This window comes from Astyanax mexicanus, chromosome 24, assembly GCF_023375975.1.
Source record: "Astyanax mexicanus isolate ESR-SI-001 chromosome 24, AstMex3_surface, whole genome shotgun sequence".
In the NCBI taxonomy this organism is placed as follows: Eukaryota; Metazoa; Chordata; class Actinopteri; order Characiformes; family Acestrorhamphidae; genus Astyanax; species Astyanax mexicanus.
The window spans coordinates 21,724,371-21,737,630 of record NC_064431.1 but is presented as its reverse complement, the minus strand read 5'-3'; the positions used below and the strand labels follow the sequence as shown (position 1 = coordinate 21,737,630).

Below are 13,260 nucleotides of genomic sequence, written 5' to 3'. Positions count from 1 at the left end.
TCCCTGAAAAATTGCACTATACCAGTAAACAAAATCAGACCTTTTTTTCTCTCTACAATGGATATTTCGAAAATGTAGTATAGATTATATCCGTTTGTTATATCCATTTGTTGTGGAAATCCTTCAGCCCAACAATTTAGTGAATTTTCTACTCCAAAACACTACCTTCAATTCAGGACTTCAGGGCTACATAGATCAGGTGTGTTGGGAGCAGAGTAAACACTACAAAGTTGCACAAGAAAAAAAAAAAAAACTTGTAAAAAATGTTTGTTGTTCATCTGAACTAATTTACAGAAGGAAGGTGTGCTGGGTTAGTCTGATGATAAAACTAGCTTCTTTTAAAAGTGTAAAAGGTCTTTACTGCGTCTTACAACCTGACTGAAAAAAATCATACATAATCGCACCAGCTTATAAGGTGCACTTATGATTGTTGGGAAATTTAAAGGATTTTAGGTTTGTCTTATAGTGAGAAAAATACAGTGGTATTTGTGTGTGAAGGTATAAAAAGGGTGGATAATTTATTTTCACACAAAAAAGATACCATATTTTATTCTTTAATAAAGTATTATATACATTATTACAATATACATCACTATTTTCAGTGATAAAAAAATATGTACACAATTTTACAAACATTAAGATCTTAATGAAAAACATCAACTCCAGTCTGTAGAGTAGTTACTATTATAGTGTATTCCTCATTATTATAAAAATTTTAGGGGAACTTCATTTTAAAGGTATATCTTTTTACTGTTGTGCATTTGGGGGAATTATTTGTAACAGTGCATTTTAATAAACCCTGCTTTGGGGAAGTTGTAGTTTAACCTTGCTCACTGTGAATTATTTATATTACAAGTGATGGGGAGTTCATATAAATGGGGATTGGGAATTGGGTAGAAAAGGGGTAAAAGAACAAATAAATTTAAAGAAAATTACATAATAGTACAAAGTAGTACACACTTTGAACAATCCCCCTGTCTAAAAAAAAAAAACATCAGCATTTGTCTACTGATTGAAGGAGAACTGTAACTGGTCACGATGATGAGTCCGAAGGTGTATCTTCATTGCATTCGACCTGCTGAACCCCCTCCTGCAGACCGGGCAGCAGAAGGGCTTCTCACCTGTGTGTATCCTCTCGTGCTCTTTAAGGTGACTCTTTAGCTTAAAGCGCTTTTCACAGTACCCACACCCAAAGGGTCTCTCGCCCGTGTGGCTGATAAGGTGCACGTTCAGGACTTTGGCACAGCTGTAGGCCTTCCCGCACAGTGTGCAGCTGAAGGGTCTCTCTTTCTGATGCACTATCATATGTGTCCGCAGAGCCCCTTTGGTCTTACAGGGCTTGCCACACTCCTCGCAGCTAAACATAACCATGTGACCCTGCAGGTGGGATGCCAGCTGAGAGGCCTCCTCGAATATTCGACCGCAGTAGGAACAGGCCATATTGGTTTGCTCATCCCCAGCTTGAAGGTCCACATCTTCACCTGTCTGCGGTTCGGCCGAGCTTGTGGTACCAGAGGAAAAAGCTCTGTACCTGGCTGTTTCTGCTTTGACTGAAAGTCCAGGGTCGCTGTGCCGACCACGGTCCTCGTTTTCGTCCAAGACCACAGGCTTATCTGAGAGACCTGGCGCTGGTTCTGAACTGCAAGTGCTGTTCTCGAGGTCAGAAGTGCAGGTATACGGATTATTTAGAGATGATTGTGGCTCACATTCCTGCTTTAGAGTGGCAAGCTCCAGCTTTACTTGTATAACTGAAGGTTCAGAGTCCAGAGGCTCGGTATTGAAACCGTGCTCCTTAACTCCATCCACACTGCTGGTCCGAGAGTCTGTGGGAATGGTAGGACAGGATTAGACCAGAGCTAAAGATCTGGATCTGTGGTGTGCAGAACTCACCAATGCACCTTTAAGCTAGTGACACTGCTATATAAATACAACTGAACTACACTGTATTTGCTGTATATCTATATTTATATATAACATGAGATCTGCATTAGCAGGACTTGAAGTAATGTTACAATATAATGTAAGCGTTGAGGTAGTGGTTATAATATAATGCAGCTGTTGAGGTAAATTTGCAGTATTAGTATAATAGCTGAGGGAATGTTACAGTATAATACAGGAGTTGAGTTAATGTTACAGTATAGTGTAAGGGTTGAGCATACTGTTACAGTACAATACAGTTCAGTAACAGTAAAATACAATAGCTACAGTTACAATATAATGTAGTAGTTAAACTCAGTTGGAACAGTAATAGTTACACTAAGAGAAACAGTATAATGCAGTAGTTGCAGTTACTGTAACAGTATAAGGCAGTAGTTAGAGTAGGCTGTAACAGTATTAGCTACAGTAACAGTAGTTAGAGTTGACAGTAAAAGTATTTGATACAGTAGGCTGTAATAGTAGCTAGAGTAGGCAGGAGCACTATTATTTACAGTTAGTGTAACAGTATAAGGCAGTAGTTATAGTAGGCTGTAACAATATAAGGCAGTAGGTACAGTAGGCTCTAACAGTATTTATTATATTAACAATAGTTACAGGAGGCTGTAACCGTATGAGTTACAGTAACAGTAGTTACAGTAGGCTGTAACAGTATCAGTTACATTAACAGTATTTACCGTAGGCTGTAAAACTATTAGTAACAATATAATACAGTAGTTACAGTAGGCTGGACTAGTTACAGTAACAGTAGTTACAGTAGGCTGTGACCATATTAGTAACAGTAATAGTTACAGTTACAGTATTAATAACAGTAATAGTTACAGTTACAGTATTAGTAACAGTAATAGTTACAGTAACAGTATTGGTAACAGTAATAGTTACAGTAACAGTATTGGTAACAATAATAGTTACAGTAACAGTATTAATAACAGTAATAGTTACAGTAACAGTATTTATTATATTAACAATAGTTACAGGAGGCTGAGTTACAGTAACAGTAGTTACAGTAGGCTGTAACAGTATCCATTACATTAACAGTAGTTACCGTAGGCTGTCAAACTATTAGTAACAGTATAATACAGTAGTTACAGTAGGCTGTACTAGTTACAGTAACAATAGTTACAGTATTAGTAACAGTAATAGTTACAGTAACAGTATTAATAACAGTATAGTACAGTAGTTACAGGAGGCTGTAACAGTATTAGTAACAGTAACTTAATAGTTAACGTTACAGTATTAGTTACAGTTTAATACAGTAGTCACAGTGACCGTAGTTACAGGAGGCTGTAACAGTATTAGTAACAGTAGTTACAGTATTCGTAACAGTATAATAACAGTCAGAGTAAGGCATTAGTTAGTCACGGTTAGGGTTACCTGCTCGCGGCTGCGCTGTGCTGGTGTGAATGTCGGCGATAGTCTTCCTCAGGCAGCGGTTCTCCTCTACAACCCGCGCTATCTCCCCCTGATACTCGCTCACCGTGTCCTTAAACACCTCGAATATCTCCCCCGCCACCGCCATTAACCTCTCCGTCAGGAACGAGTTCAGATACTCCAGCCTGCTCATCTTCTTTAAACACGGAGGAGCGCCTGACTGCTGATCTGAGATCGCTGGTTCAGGAGGGGGAGCGGGGTCAGCTGCTGCAGAGCACCTACCCGCGGCCTGGAGGGTCCAAACAATACACGGTATATATGAGCGGAGGTGGGTAACCCAGGTCCAGAAAGTAAAAATCCAACCCAGGTTTTTGTACAACCCCCCTGAGCGGCTCTGCTGCAGTTGGTACAAAACCCTGGGTTGAATTTTTACTTTCTGGACCTGGGTTACCCACCTCTATACATAACAATATAGATGGGTAATATCAGAGGTGGAAAGTAATGAATTACATTTACTCAAGTTACTGTAATTGAGTAGATTTTATGAGTAATTTGTAATTTTTAAAGTAATTTTTAAAATAGGTAATTTTACTTTTATTCAAGTACATTTTGACACAAGTAATCTACTTTGCTACATTGGAAAACTCCCCATTACTGAGTTAAAAATAAAACGCTGGGAAAAAAACAATTGTCTGAATAAAAAAAAACAATAATTGATGCGCCGTCGCAAGGATGCAACAATTTAATTTATGATTTATTGTACTTTATTACATCAAATACTTAAAAGTAACTATGTAACTTTTACTCAAAGTACATTTTAAATTGAGTACTTTTTTACTTTTACTCAAGTAGATTTTTAGATGGGTACTTTTACTTAAGTAGAATTTTAGCAAAGTAAAGGTACTTTTACTTAATTACAATTTTTCTGTACTTTTTCCACCTCTGGGTAATATATATGTATATAAATAAATATATATACAAAATTAAATCCGGATCTCCATAAAAGTTATCAGCAGAAGGAAGCATGATGTGCTGTAAGTTTTTCTGGGAAAACTCCGCACTTGTAACAGTGGAGAAACACCGGCAGATGACTCTCCAAACCATCACAGACCATCAGTAAATTCTACATTTCAGTTGGAAATGAAGAAAGCAGAGTCTGGAGGAAGAGTGGACAGAGTCCAAGCTTGAGGTCTAGTGTGAAGTTTCCACAGTCAGTGATGGTTTGGAGAGTCATGTCATCTGCTGGTGTTGATCCACTGTGTTTTATCAAGACTAAAGTCAGTGCAGTGTTTTCCCAGAAAATCATACTATATATATTGGAGTTGAGTTGACTAACAAGGTGTAATAGAATTGGGTAATAGTTTATGCTTTACAACCAGTTAAACCACAAATAATAAGATGGTGAACTTAAACTTAACAGAAATGTATAATTACTAGAAAACACAGTGAACCGAAAGTGTTGCAGTTTTATTAAAAAGTCAATTTTTTTGCATACTTGTGTCTGTAAATTTATGTCTGTAAGAACTTTGTATTTAAAAGTCTCTAGGCTGTAGTTTTATACATATTCTTCAAACTGCCATTGTGAAAAACAAAAAAATGTCAATGATAGTAGACCTAATGAGAAGGGTGATTTTTTTACTGTGGTCTATAGTACTATCAATAAATTGAATAAAATAGCAAGTACACAAAACCTTAATATGTCCTTTATTCTTATGTCTGTGTAAGTTATTCTTTCAGGAAATCTTGTTAATAAAGTTCTTCCCAAAAACGTAAGTCTGATATTTGCTTTCTTAATATTGAGAAACTCCCTTAGACTCAGCCAAAGTCAAACAGACACGACAGATAGGACATATGTAAGCTGAGCAAAAGACATTCAGACATTAAACACGCACTTAACTTTCTTTGAATTAAGTACATTATGCTTAACCAAACAGATATGTGGCTACATTTTTTTTTCTGTTGGATGCTTTTTATGACTAATCATTTAATTTGATTAGTTTGTTAGATTTTTTAATGTGTAAGTTTTGTTTAGTTATCATCTTAGACTATCATCAACTAAACTGTAAAAATAGACATTATAGCACATAAATAATTACAGTAATAAAGAAAGTGATAGGCCTATGTTATAACAAAAATTGTACAATAAAGAATCTATATAATATTATGCTGGTAAAATACCTGGAACAGAAAATAATGACTCCTAATAATAGTACCATATGCTCTCAGGGTTTCCCCTTTTATTTTTCCTGTGTTTTTTTATTATCTATAAATTATCATTAAGCACGTATTTGCTTTTCATTTACTTAAAGTAAACCGACACAAGTTACAGTTGGGTTAAGTGCTTTCATTGGCTGATAAGAAGAAATTCAGAGCATTTAATCAGTCAGCAGCGGAAAAGCAGAAACGAGAACAGATTTATCTTTTCATATCAGATTTTCACTGTTATATTACTTAAATGTTTTATTCAAATCATTCATGAGATTATAAACATGTTTATTATACATTCATATTTAAATCTCTCAGCAATTGTCTTAAATTAGATTGTGTTAAAAACTTTCTACTGTATACATTTCTCTGAATATTTCTGTATACATGGTACTGTATAGTAATTTCTAAATTTTCGGACTAAAATAAATATAAATTTCTCCATCACGCACCAGATAAAGAATCATTGTTTCATTTAAATGTTATTTGTTTTGTGATAGTATTGTGTAATTTATTATTTTAAAATGTGTTGCCAAACTAAAAGAAAAACAAATTTTTCCTTACAAATGAATAAACAAATACAGTTGTAATACTCTGAGTATATATATATATATAATATCACCTTGTATTACACCATTGCTGTTTTTTTACATAACGTGAATCTGACAGCTTTTCTTTACATTGTTCCAGAGTGTCATGATAATGAATGGACCAATGGAAATGCTCCAAAAATACTTGGAATAATGTTTTTGTTTCATCTCTTTTTGGAGATATTAGTTTTTGTTTTTGTGGCATTAAATAAAAATCACATACATAGTACATACACAGAATAGCCTCAAATACAATTCAGTAGACTTCAAATACAGTAACAGTTAAAAGTTTGAACACACCTTCAATTCAGGGTTTTTTCTTTATTTAAAATAAATCATTATAGTATATTAATACAAAAGTCTTTAGCACTATGAAAATATATGGAAATATTTAATAAACAGAAAAGTGTTAAACAAACCAAATAAATCTGAAAAATATTAAGAACTTTGAAAGTATTCTTGAGTGCAGTCGCAAAGATCATAAAAATGTATGATGAAACTGGCTCTCATCAGCAGTTACCTCTGTCGCACAGGATAAGTTAATCAGAGTTAACAGCCTATTTTAGTATTTTGTTTTAACACTTTTAAGTTATTTGTCTGGACAAATAAGAAGGCTTATCCATACTTTTGTACTTGTATATAAAGTTTATATTAGCTATCTTTTATGTTCTTGCTCCTGGAGAGCTACAGTCCTACAGGTTACACCTCCATCCCAAATCTATCATACTCCATTCAACAGATCAAGCTTTAGATTCCACAGATTCGTTTCCCTTCCCCTGATGTGGAACAATTTTTAATTGTAAATGTAGGTCAAGGGTCAATAAGCTTACCAAACAAATTTTGTGTTCCAATAATTACTGCAATAAAAGTTTTTAAATCGATAAAATGACAAGGGTGCCCAAAATTTATGCACCTGCCTAATTTTGCTTATATAATTATTGCACACTTTCTGTAAATCCTAAAAACTTTTTACTTTTTCACTTTTTAAATACCACTGTGTTCATCTGCTATATGATATATTTAACTGAAATTGCTGATCCAACAACCAATGATTCATAAAGGAAAATCTTGAAAATGATGAGGGGTGCCCAAACTTTTTCATACCGCTGTATGCATCACCTTATTCTGCACGTATAAGATTAATTTAGAAACTTCAGCAGTATGTTGTTCTTTAAGCACAAGGGCAGACGAAGTTTATCTGTGGAACAATGAGCCAAGTCTGCAGAGTTATCACTGTTTTAATCTTTTCAGAAAGTGCTGACAGATTAGAGATTGGACTGGGTAAATATGTGTAAAGGGGGATTGAATTAGGAAAGCGGGCGGCTGAGGGGTATATAAGGGGGCAGGTGCCCACTGAGCATTGCACATAGGCAACATGGGCAAACTACTGATTTGTGTTGGTGAGCATGCCTTCTATTACCTTTCTATTCCTTATTATTTTATATATATTTTTTATTTATATTATATATAATTCAGTTCTGTAGTTTCACATTTAGACTGCTACTTTACATTTTACAATTTACAATCTTAAAAATTTGTTACAAAAAGGGATCTTTGTTTTGGTTTCACTAAGAAAATTTCAGTTTGAAGAAACATCCTCGAGTTAAACCTCAAAATCAAGTAAAATGTATATACCAGTTTCAAGTTTTCTTCTAGAGTTATAAATCCAAGCCGGCCATGGAACTTTTATTTTTCAATGTCTGGGCTGTAGCATTACCATGTACAACCATTTTCTCTGTGAGAAACTTTAATTATATTAGACATTTTTATCTGTTTTAGGTCTTAGATTTGTCTAAATATTTTTGACCATTTATTCTAATGTATTTTAGAAAATAGTGTGAAATAAACTGATGTGTTTTTTTCCCTTGTTCTTTCGCAGGACTGGCTCTCCTGCTGCACGTGCAGCTAGGTAGGTTAAGCTTCTTATAAAACCAAAATCAGAAACCTTTTAAATAACCTTTTAAATTTCTCTCTCCGGCTGTTTATCCCTGCTCTTGTTTAGAAGTACCGATGTCAGTATTGTTCTGTGTTAAATTAAAATGTGTCCCTGTGAAAGTATTTGGGTAGTTTTCCATAAGAAAATCCTTGTTGCATTATTTTAAATCACATACAGGAATAAAAAATACAAGCATGATTGTATGTATTTAATACTAAACTGTAGCTATTATTTAAGAATATCTTTACTTTCAACTGCAAGTATTATTGGAGTTTTACATAATTTACTCATGTTTCACAAGAAAACAACTCAAGATTTGTGAGGATGATGTCTCTGACATTTCTTCAATTTAATTAAATGTAATTAAATTTTATATATATAGCACTTTTTATAACAAATGTTGTCACAAAGCAGCTTTACAGAGATACAGGTCCAAGCCTCTTATAAAGCACACTATAAGGTGCACTTAAAATCATTTAATTTTTCCCAAAAATTGTCAGTGCGTCTTATAATCTGCTGCGCCTTATATATGGATTTTACCAGTCAGGTTGTAAAAAAGCAGTAAAGCCACTCTGATGAAGTACAAAATTATAGTTAATTCTATAGTTTGATTCTCCAGCACCAAAACTCGAGACTGGAGCAGTATTAGCAGTACCCGCTAACCGTGCTAAGCGCTAGTTAGCTCTTTCGCTGTTTAGAGGGTTTTTAATGGACAAAAGCCTTTTCGTTTACTGTGTTAAAACAAGCTATGTGGGACGAACTGCTAGCTAAAATCACCCTGGGTTACTAGAACACTCACTAAATTTTGACTGTAGAAATTATGTGCCTTATAATCCGGTGCGCCTAGTTAAAAAAATACGGAACAGAACAATAACAAATGTACGGAAAGGAGCTGTAGCTAATGTAGAAACACGTTCTAAGTTATGAGTGTGAGTATATGATGGTCATATGCTCAGAGTTAAAATCCAAAGAAATTCCGAGAAAAAATTAACTGAGATCCTTTTCTGAAATTAATTTTCATTATCCTCAAAATGGTTAACTGGTGCTGACCACTTCTCTATTTTAGAATTAGCACAATAACAGTAGCAGAAGCTTTTATACCCAACACTAGACTAACTGCTGTATTTTATCATTCAAGCAGCAGTATTGTACACAGGTGAAAAAACATGACAAAAAGACTTTTCCAGTTTTGCTCTGAACTCATAAAGCATTCACATCCTCACAACTCACAACTTCATAAAAATGTACTTCCAGGATAAGATTACAGTTAAGGCTTAATTAGAGCGAGTACTGGGACAGATTCAAAAGAATGTTTCCTACTGTTCTGTTCTGGCTTTGTAAACATTTCAACAATAAAAAAATATACTGTACTGTATTTTTCTTAAAGAATCTTTAGTTTTTATGTAAATCATTTTCACACCTGCGCTCACCTTGATTCTTTCTCCAGGATCCTCCTACATCCTGTCATGTTACTTCACCAACTGGGGACAGTACAGGCCTGGTGCAGGAAAGTACTTCCCCACCAACGTTGACCCATGCCTGTGTGACCACCTGATCTACGCCTTTGCTGGCATGAACAACAACGAGATTGCCACTTACGAGTGGGATGATGTCAAGCTCTACGGCGAGTTCCAGGCCCTGAAGAACCAGTAAGATTTTTTGATTTGTTGCATTTTTATTTATTTCTTTTTTTAAAGTTGACTCAAGCACTGACCACTGATGTTTTTTTGTGTTTTCAAAAGGAACAGCAACCTGAAGACCCTTCTGGCTATTGGTGGCTGGAACTTTGGTACCGCCAAGTGAGTAAATCTTTGAATAATGGTCTGATTCAGTGATTTTCTGAAGATTTCCGGAAATTTTGCAAGTCTGACTTGTTAATTTCCTCTCTCTTTCTCTCTCTGTCTTTGTGTGTCTCAGGTTCTCTGCTATGGTGGCTTCCTCTGCTAACCGTCAGACCTTCATCAGCTCTGTGATCAAGTTCCTGAGGCAGTACGAGTTCGACGGTCTGGATATTGACTGGGAGTACCCTGGATCCCGTGGCAGCCCTGCTCAGGACAAACAGCTCTACACCACTCTTATGCAGGTGGGCACCATAATCTTGTAGAGTTTGAGAACTCGTTCTTTATATTACTGGTCTGAGGTGTCACTTAGAGTCTTCTTCTTGATTGGCATGGGGGCTAGACTATATTGTTGGCCAGCACAGGCATCTCTTGGCTGATGTTTCCATTGAGTGCATCTGACTTCACATGTATCAGAGGAGGCATGCACTTACTTGTCTTTATCACAAGTGACATTAGGAGTCCGATAGGGTCTTCTCTTCTTGCTAACACTTCCACATGTGTCTCTTAATATCTCATATAGGAAATGATGGCTGCTTTCGTTGCTGAGGGCAAGCAGACCAACCGTGCTCGTCTGATGCTGACCGCTGCCGTTTCTGCTGGCAAGAGCACCATCGACTCTGGATACCAGATCTCCCAGCTTGGCCAGTTCGTAGTCCTTCAAGATTTGTTCTTGAGTCACAGACAAACCATGTCAAATAATGTCTTCCATTAGTCAAATATAAAATGTGCTTTTCTGCTTTCTTCACAGGATCCTGGACTACTTCCACGTCATGACCTATGACTTCCACGGCTCCTGGGAGACACAGACTGGTGAGAACAGCCCCCTGTACCAAGGACCAGCTGACACAGGCTCTTACATCTACTTCAACGTTGTACGTATATCTTAATGACCGTAACATCAACACAAAATCCTATCCTGTACTAATTTCTGTGTGAATTCCATCATGTTCTAATAAAGTTCTACACACCTTCCTCCATCACCTCTTTAGAACTACGCCATGAACTACTGGAAGAGCAACGGTGCCCCCGCAGAGAAACTGCTCGTCGGCTTCCCCACCTACGGACACACCTTCATGCTGTCCAGCTCTTCCAACACCGGTGTCGGAGCCCCCACTGCTGGACCTGGACCCGCTGGAACCTACACCAGGCAGTCTGGATTCTGGGCTTACTATGAGGTAAGGTCTTCAGAAGGACAACTGCCAGTTGTTTTGTTTCATTATACAGGTAGGGCTTCACCAGTAGGGTTACATCAGTTGGGAAAAAGTCAGGAACCTCATATGGTTCCAAGGAGACATAATTACTTTCCAACTTGTCCTTTAACCTTGCAAGTAAACAGGCTGTTATTTGTAACTGAAAAAAAATTACAATCTTGCATCTTTAAATGTGGGTTCCCCATCCATTTCCTTCACCCCTATTGTAATCCCACACTAGGGGTCATCAGGTAGACATCTCCCTTCATCAGTGTTTTGCTTAATTCAGCTCCTGACACCTACAGATGGGTCAATTGTGGGATCTAGTTTCCCAAACCCACTGCCCTTCAAGGTCAAATCATCAGCCTATCACTTACCCAACATCATACCCTTAGAGACACAATGGTCTTTCAGGCCAAAACCACCTTTTCAAGACCCATAAGAGCAGGTGGTCTTAGTCCAGTCCCAGACAAACTCTCACTCAGTTAGTTTGTGGTGATGTAGTTTAATCTGGTATATAGGCCAGGAAATTATTACAGCTATAAACAAATATCACACATAAAATGTCTACACCTGCTCATTTAATCATAGTCTTCCCTTCTCATCCACAATGGGCCAGTCAGACCTGGGGACTAGGAAAAGTCCTGTTCATCTTTTAATCCACTGCTCTCTTCCTAGATCTGTACCTTCCTGGCTCAGGGAGCCACTCAGGCCTGGGACACTCCCCAGGATGTGCCATACGCCTACAGCAGCAGCAACGTCTGGGTCGGCTATGACAACATCAAGAGCTTCAACATTAAGGTAATGTTAACTTTATTTGTTTCTCATAACCTTATGTTTATATAAGATTCTATATTCAATCACATTTATGTTGAAATGGTTACCATTTCTGATCCACTACAGATTGATTGGCTGAAGAAGAACAACTTCGGTGGTGCCATGGTTTGGTCTCTGGATCTGGACGACTTCAGCGGAACCTTCTGCAACCAGGGCAAATACCCTCTGATCAACACCATCAAGACCGGCCTGGGAACTGGACAGAGTGAGTCAAACTCATGCAACACACACTTACACACACACACACACACATAATTTTCTGGCAGCAGGGGTGTGAAATGTATTTCATAATGATGTTCATTATGAACTGTTATTTTTTAAGAACATATAAAAGATGTGATTTAGCAATTTTCTAAGAATTGCTAAAGAGCAGAATTGCTTCACATCTGTTAAAAACATGTATTTTAGATTGGTAATGATATATTTAGATAAATATTCTTATGCATTATTGCAATTAAAATACAATTTTAATATGTACAAAAATACAAAATACAGGGTAAATATGATACATTAAAAAACTGAGTGCAGTTCAAATTAAGAACTGAACTGAAGAACCTTGCACTATTTAGGTAAATATACAATTGACCAGGTATGAGATGTGATATTTAGAACGCTTTAGAAAAAAATAAAACATAATTAATGATGAGTAATGTGCTGTAATTATTAACTTATTACAATTATTTTTATTCACCTAAGTATCTTATACATGATATTTAATCACCACTTTCAAATGAGATGGATTCTGAATCATCTACAGCTCTGGTTGTCTTTCATAACATAACATCTCTATAATGTTTAGCTTGGAATATGTGAAAAAGAACAGGTCAGATATATTAGCATTAGCAGTTAGCTTGTAATTCATTATGTCTAATTATTGCAGAAAACATTCATTCCAAAATCTTTTCTCTGTTTTCCCCTGTAGGTTGCACCGCCCCTTCCAACCCCCTGCCCCCAGTTACCGCCGCCCCAGCCACTGCTGCCCCAGCCTCTGGTGGAGGCAGCAGCGGTGGCAGCAGCGGTGGCAGCTCCAGCGGCGGCAGTGGCTTCTGTGCTGGCAAGTCCAACGGCCTGTACCCCAACCCCACCAACAAGAACCAGTTCTACAGCTGCGACCAGGGCAAAACCTACCTCGAGCACTGCGCCACCGGCCTGGTCTTCGATTCTTCCTGCTCTTGCTGTAACTGGGCTTAAACCCAAGTCCGGAAGTTTGGAGTTCCCCCAGGCTACTCTGCACGTGATTCGTCTGATTGGTCAATAGTAATGTTAATCTATGTTCCAAAATAAAGGAAAATCCAGCAAAGCCAAATCCTACCTACTGTTGTCGGTTGTTGCTTAAAACATTGTATGTCCAAAAT

The 13,260-nt window shown here is 37.0% G+C and overlaps 2 protein-coding genes across 2 annotated transcripts; one reads left to right on the top strand and one right to left on the bottom strand.

Moving 5' to 3' along the window:
* Window positions 1-996: 996 nt before the first annotated feature.
* LOC103029596 (oocyte zinc finger protein XlCOF6) lies at window positions 997-3,613 on the bottom strand. The gene is made up of 2 exons (XM_007247733.4): window positions 3,310-3,613; window positions 997-1,823 (listed from the first exon to the last, which is right to left on the bottom strand). The coding sequence occupies exons 1-2, from the start codon at window positions 3,497-3,499 to the stop codon at window positions 1,006-1,008; spliced, it is 1,008 nt and encodes a 335-aa protein (XP_007247795.3). The 5' UTR covers window positions 3,500-3,613; the 3' UTR covers window positions 997-1,005.
* Window positions 3,614-7,434: 3,821 nt separating this feature from the next.
* Window positions 7,435-13,216, top strand: LOC103031188 (acidic mammalian chitinase). Its single transcript, XM_007247738.4, has 11 exons — window positions 7,435-7,501; window positions 7,981-8,010; window positions 9,485-9,686; window positions 9,780-9,836; window positions 9,955-10,120; window positions 10,399-10,523; window positions 10,627-10,750; window positions 10,868-11,053; window positions 11,747-11,869; window positions 11,972-12,110; window positions 12,828-13,216. The coding sequence occupies exons 1-11, from the start codon at window positions 7,477-7,479 to the stop codon at window positions 13,094-13,096; spliced, it is 1,446 nt and encodes a 481-aa protein (XP_007247800.2). The 5' UTR covers window positions 7,435-7,476; the 3' UTR covers window positions 13,097-13,216.
* Window positions 13,217-13,260: the final 44 nt, after the last annotated feature.

Excerpts from the sequence above, each read along its gene's own strand:
- LOC103029596 (XM_007247733.4), bottom strand. The coding sequence starts at position 3,499 with ATGAGCAGGCTGGAGTATCTGAACTCGTTCCTGACGGAGAGGTTAATG. Across the intron at positions 1,824-3,309 it reads CACAGCGCAGCCGCGAGCAG|ACTCTCGGACCAGCAGTGTG; the intron begins GTAACCCTAACC and ends CCATTCCCACAG.
- LOC103031188 (XM_007247738.4), top strand. The coding sequence starts at position 7,477 with ATGGGCAAACTACTGATTTGTGTTG. Across the intron at positions 10,751-10,867 it reads CTTACATCTACTTCAACGTT|AACTACGCCATGAACTACTG; the intron begins GTACGTATATCT and ends TCACCTCTTTAG. Across the intron at positions 11,870-11,971 it reads TCAAGAGCTTCAACATTAAG|ATTGATTGGCTGAAGAAGAA; the intron begins GTAATGTTAACT and ends GATCCACTACAG.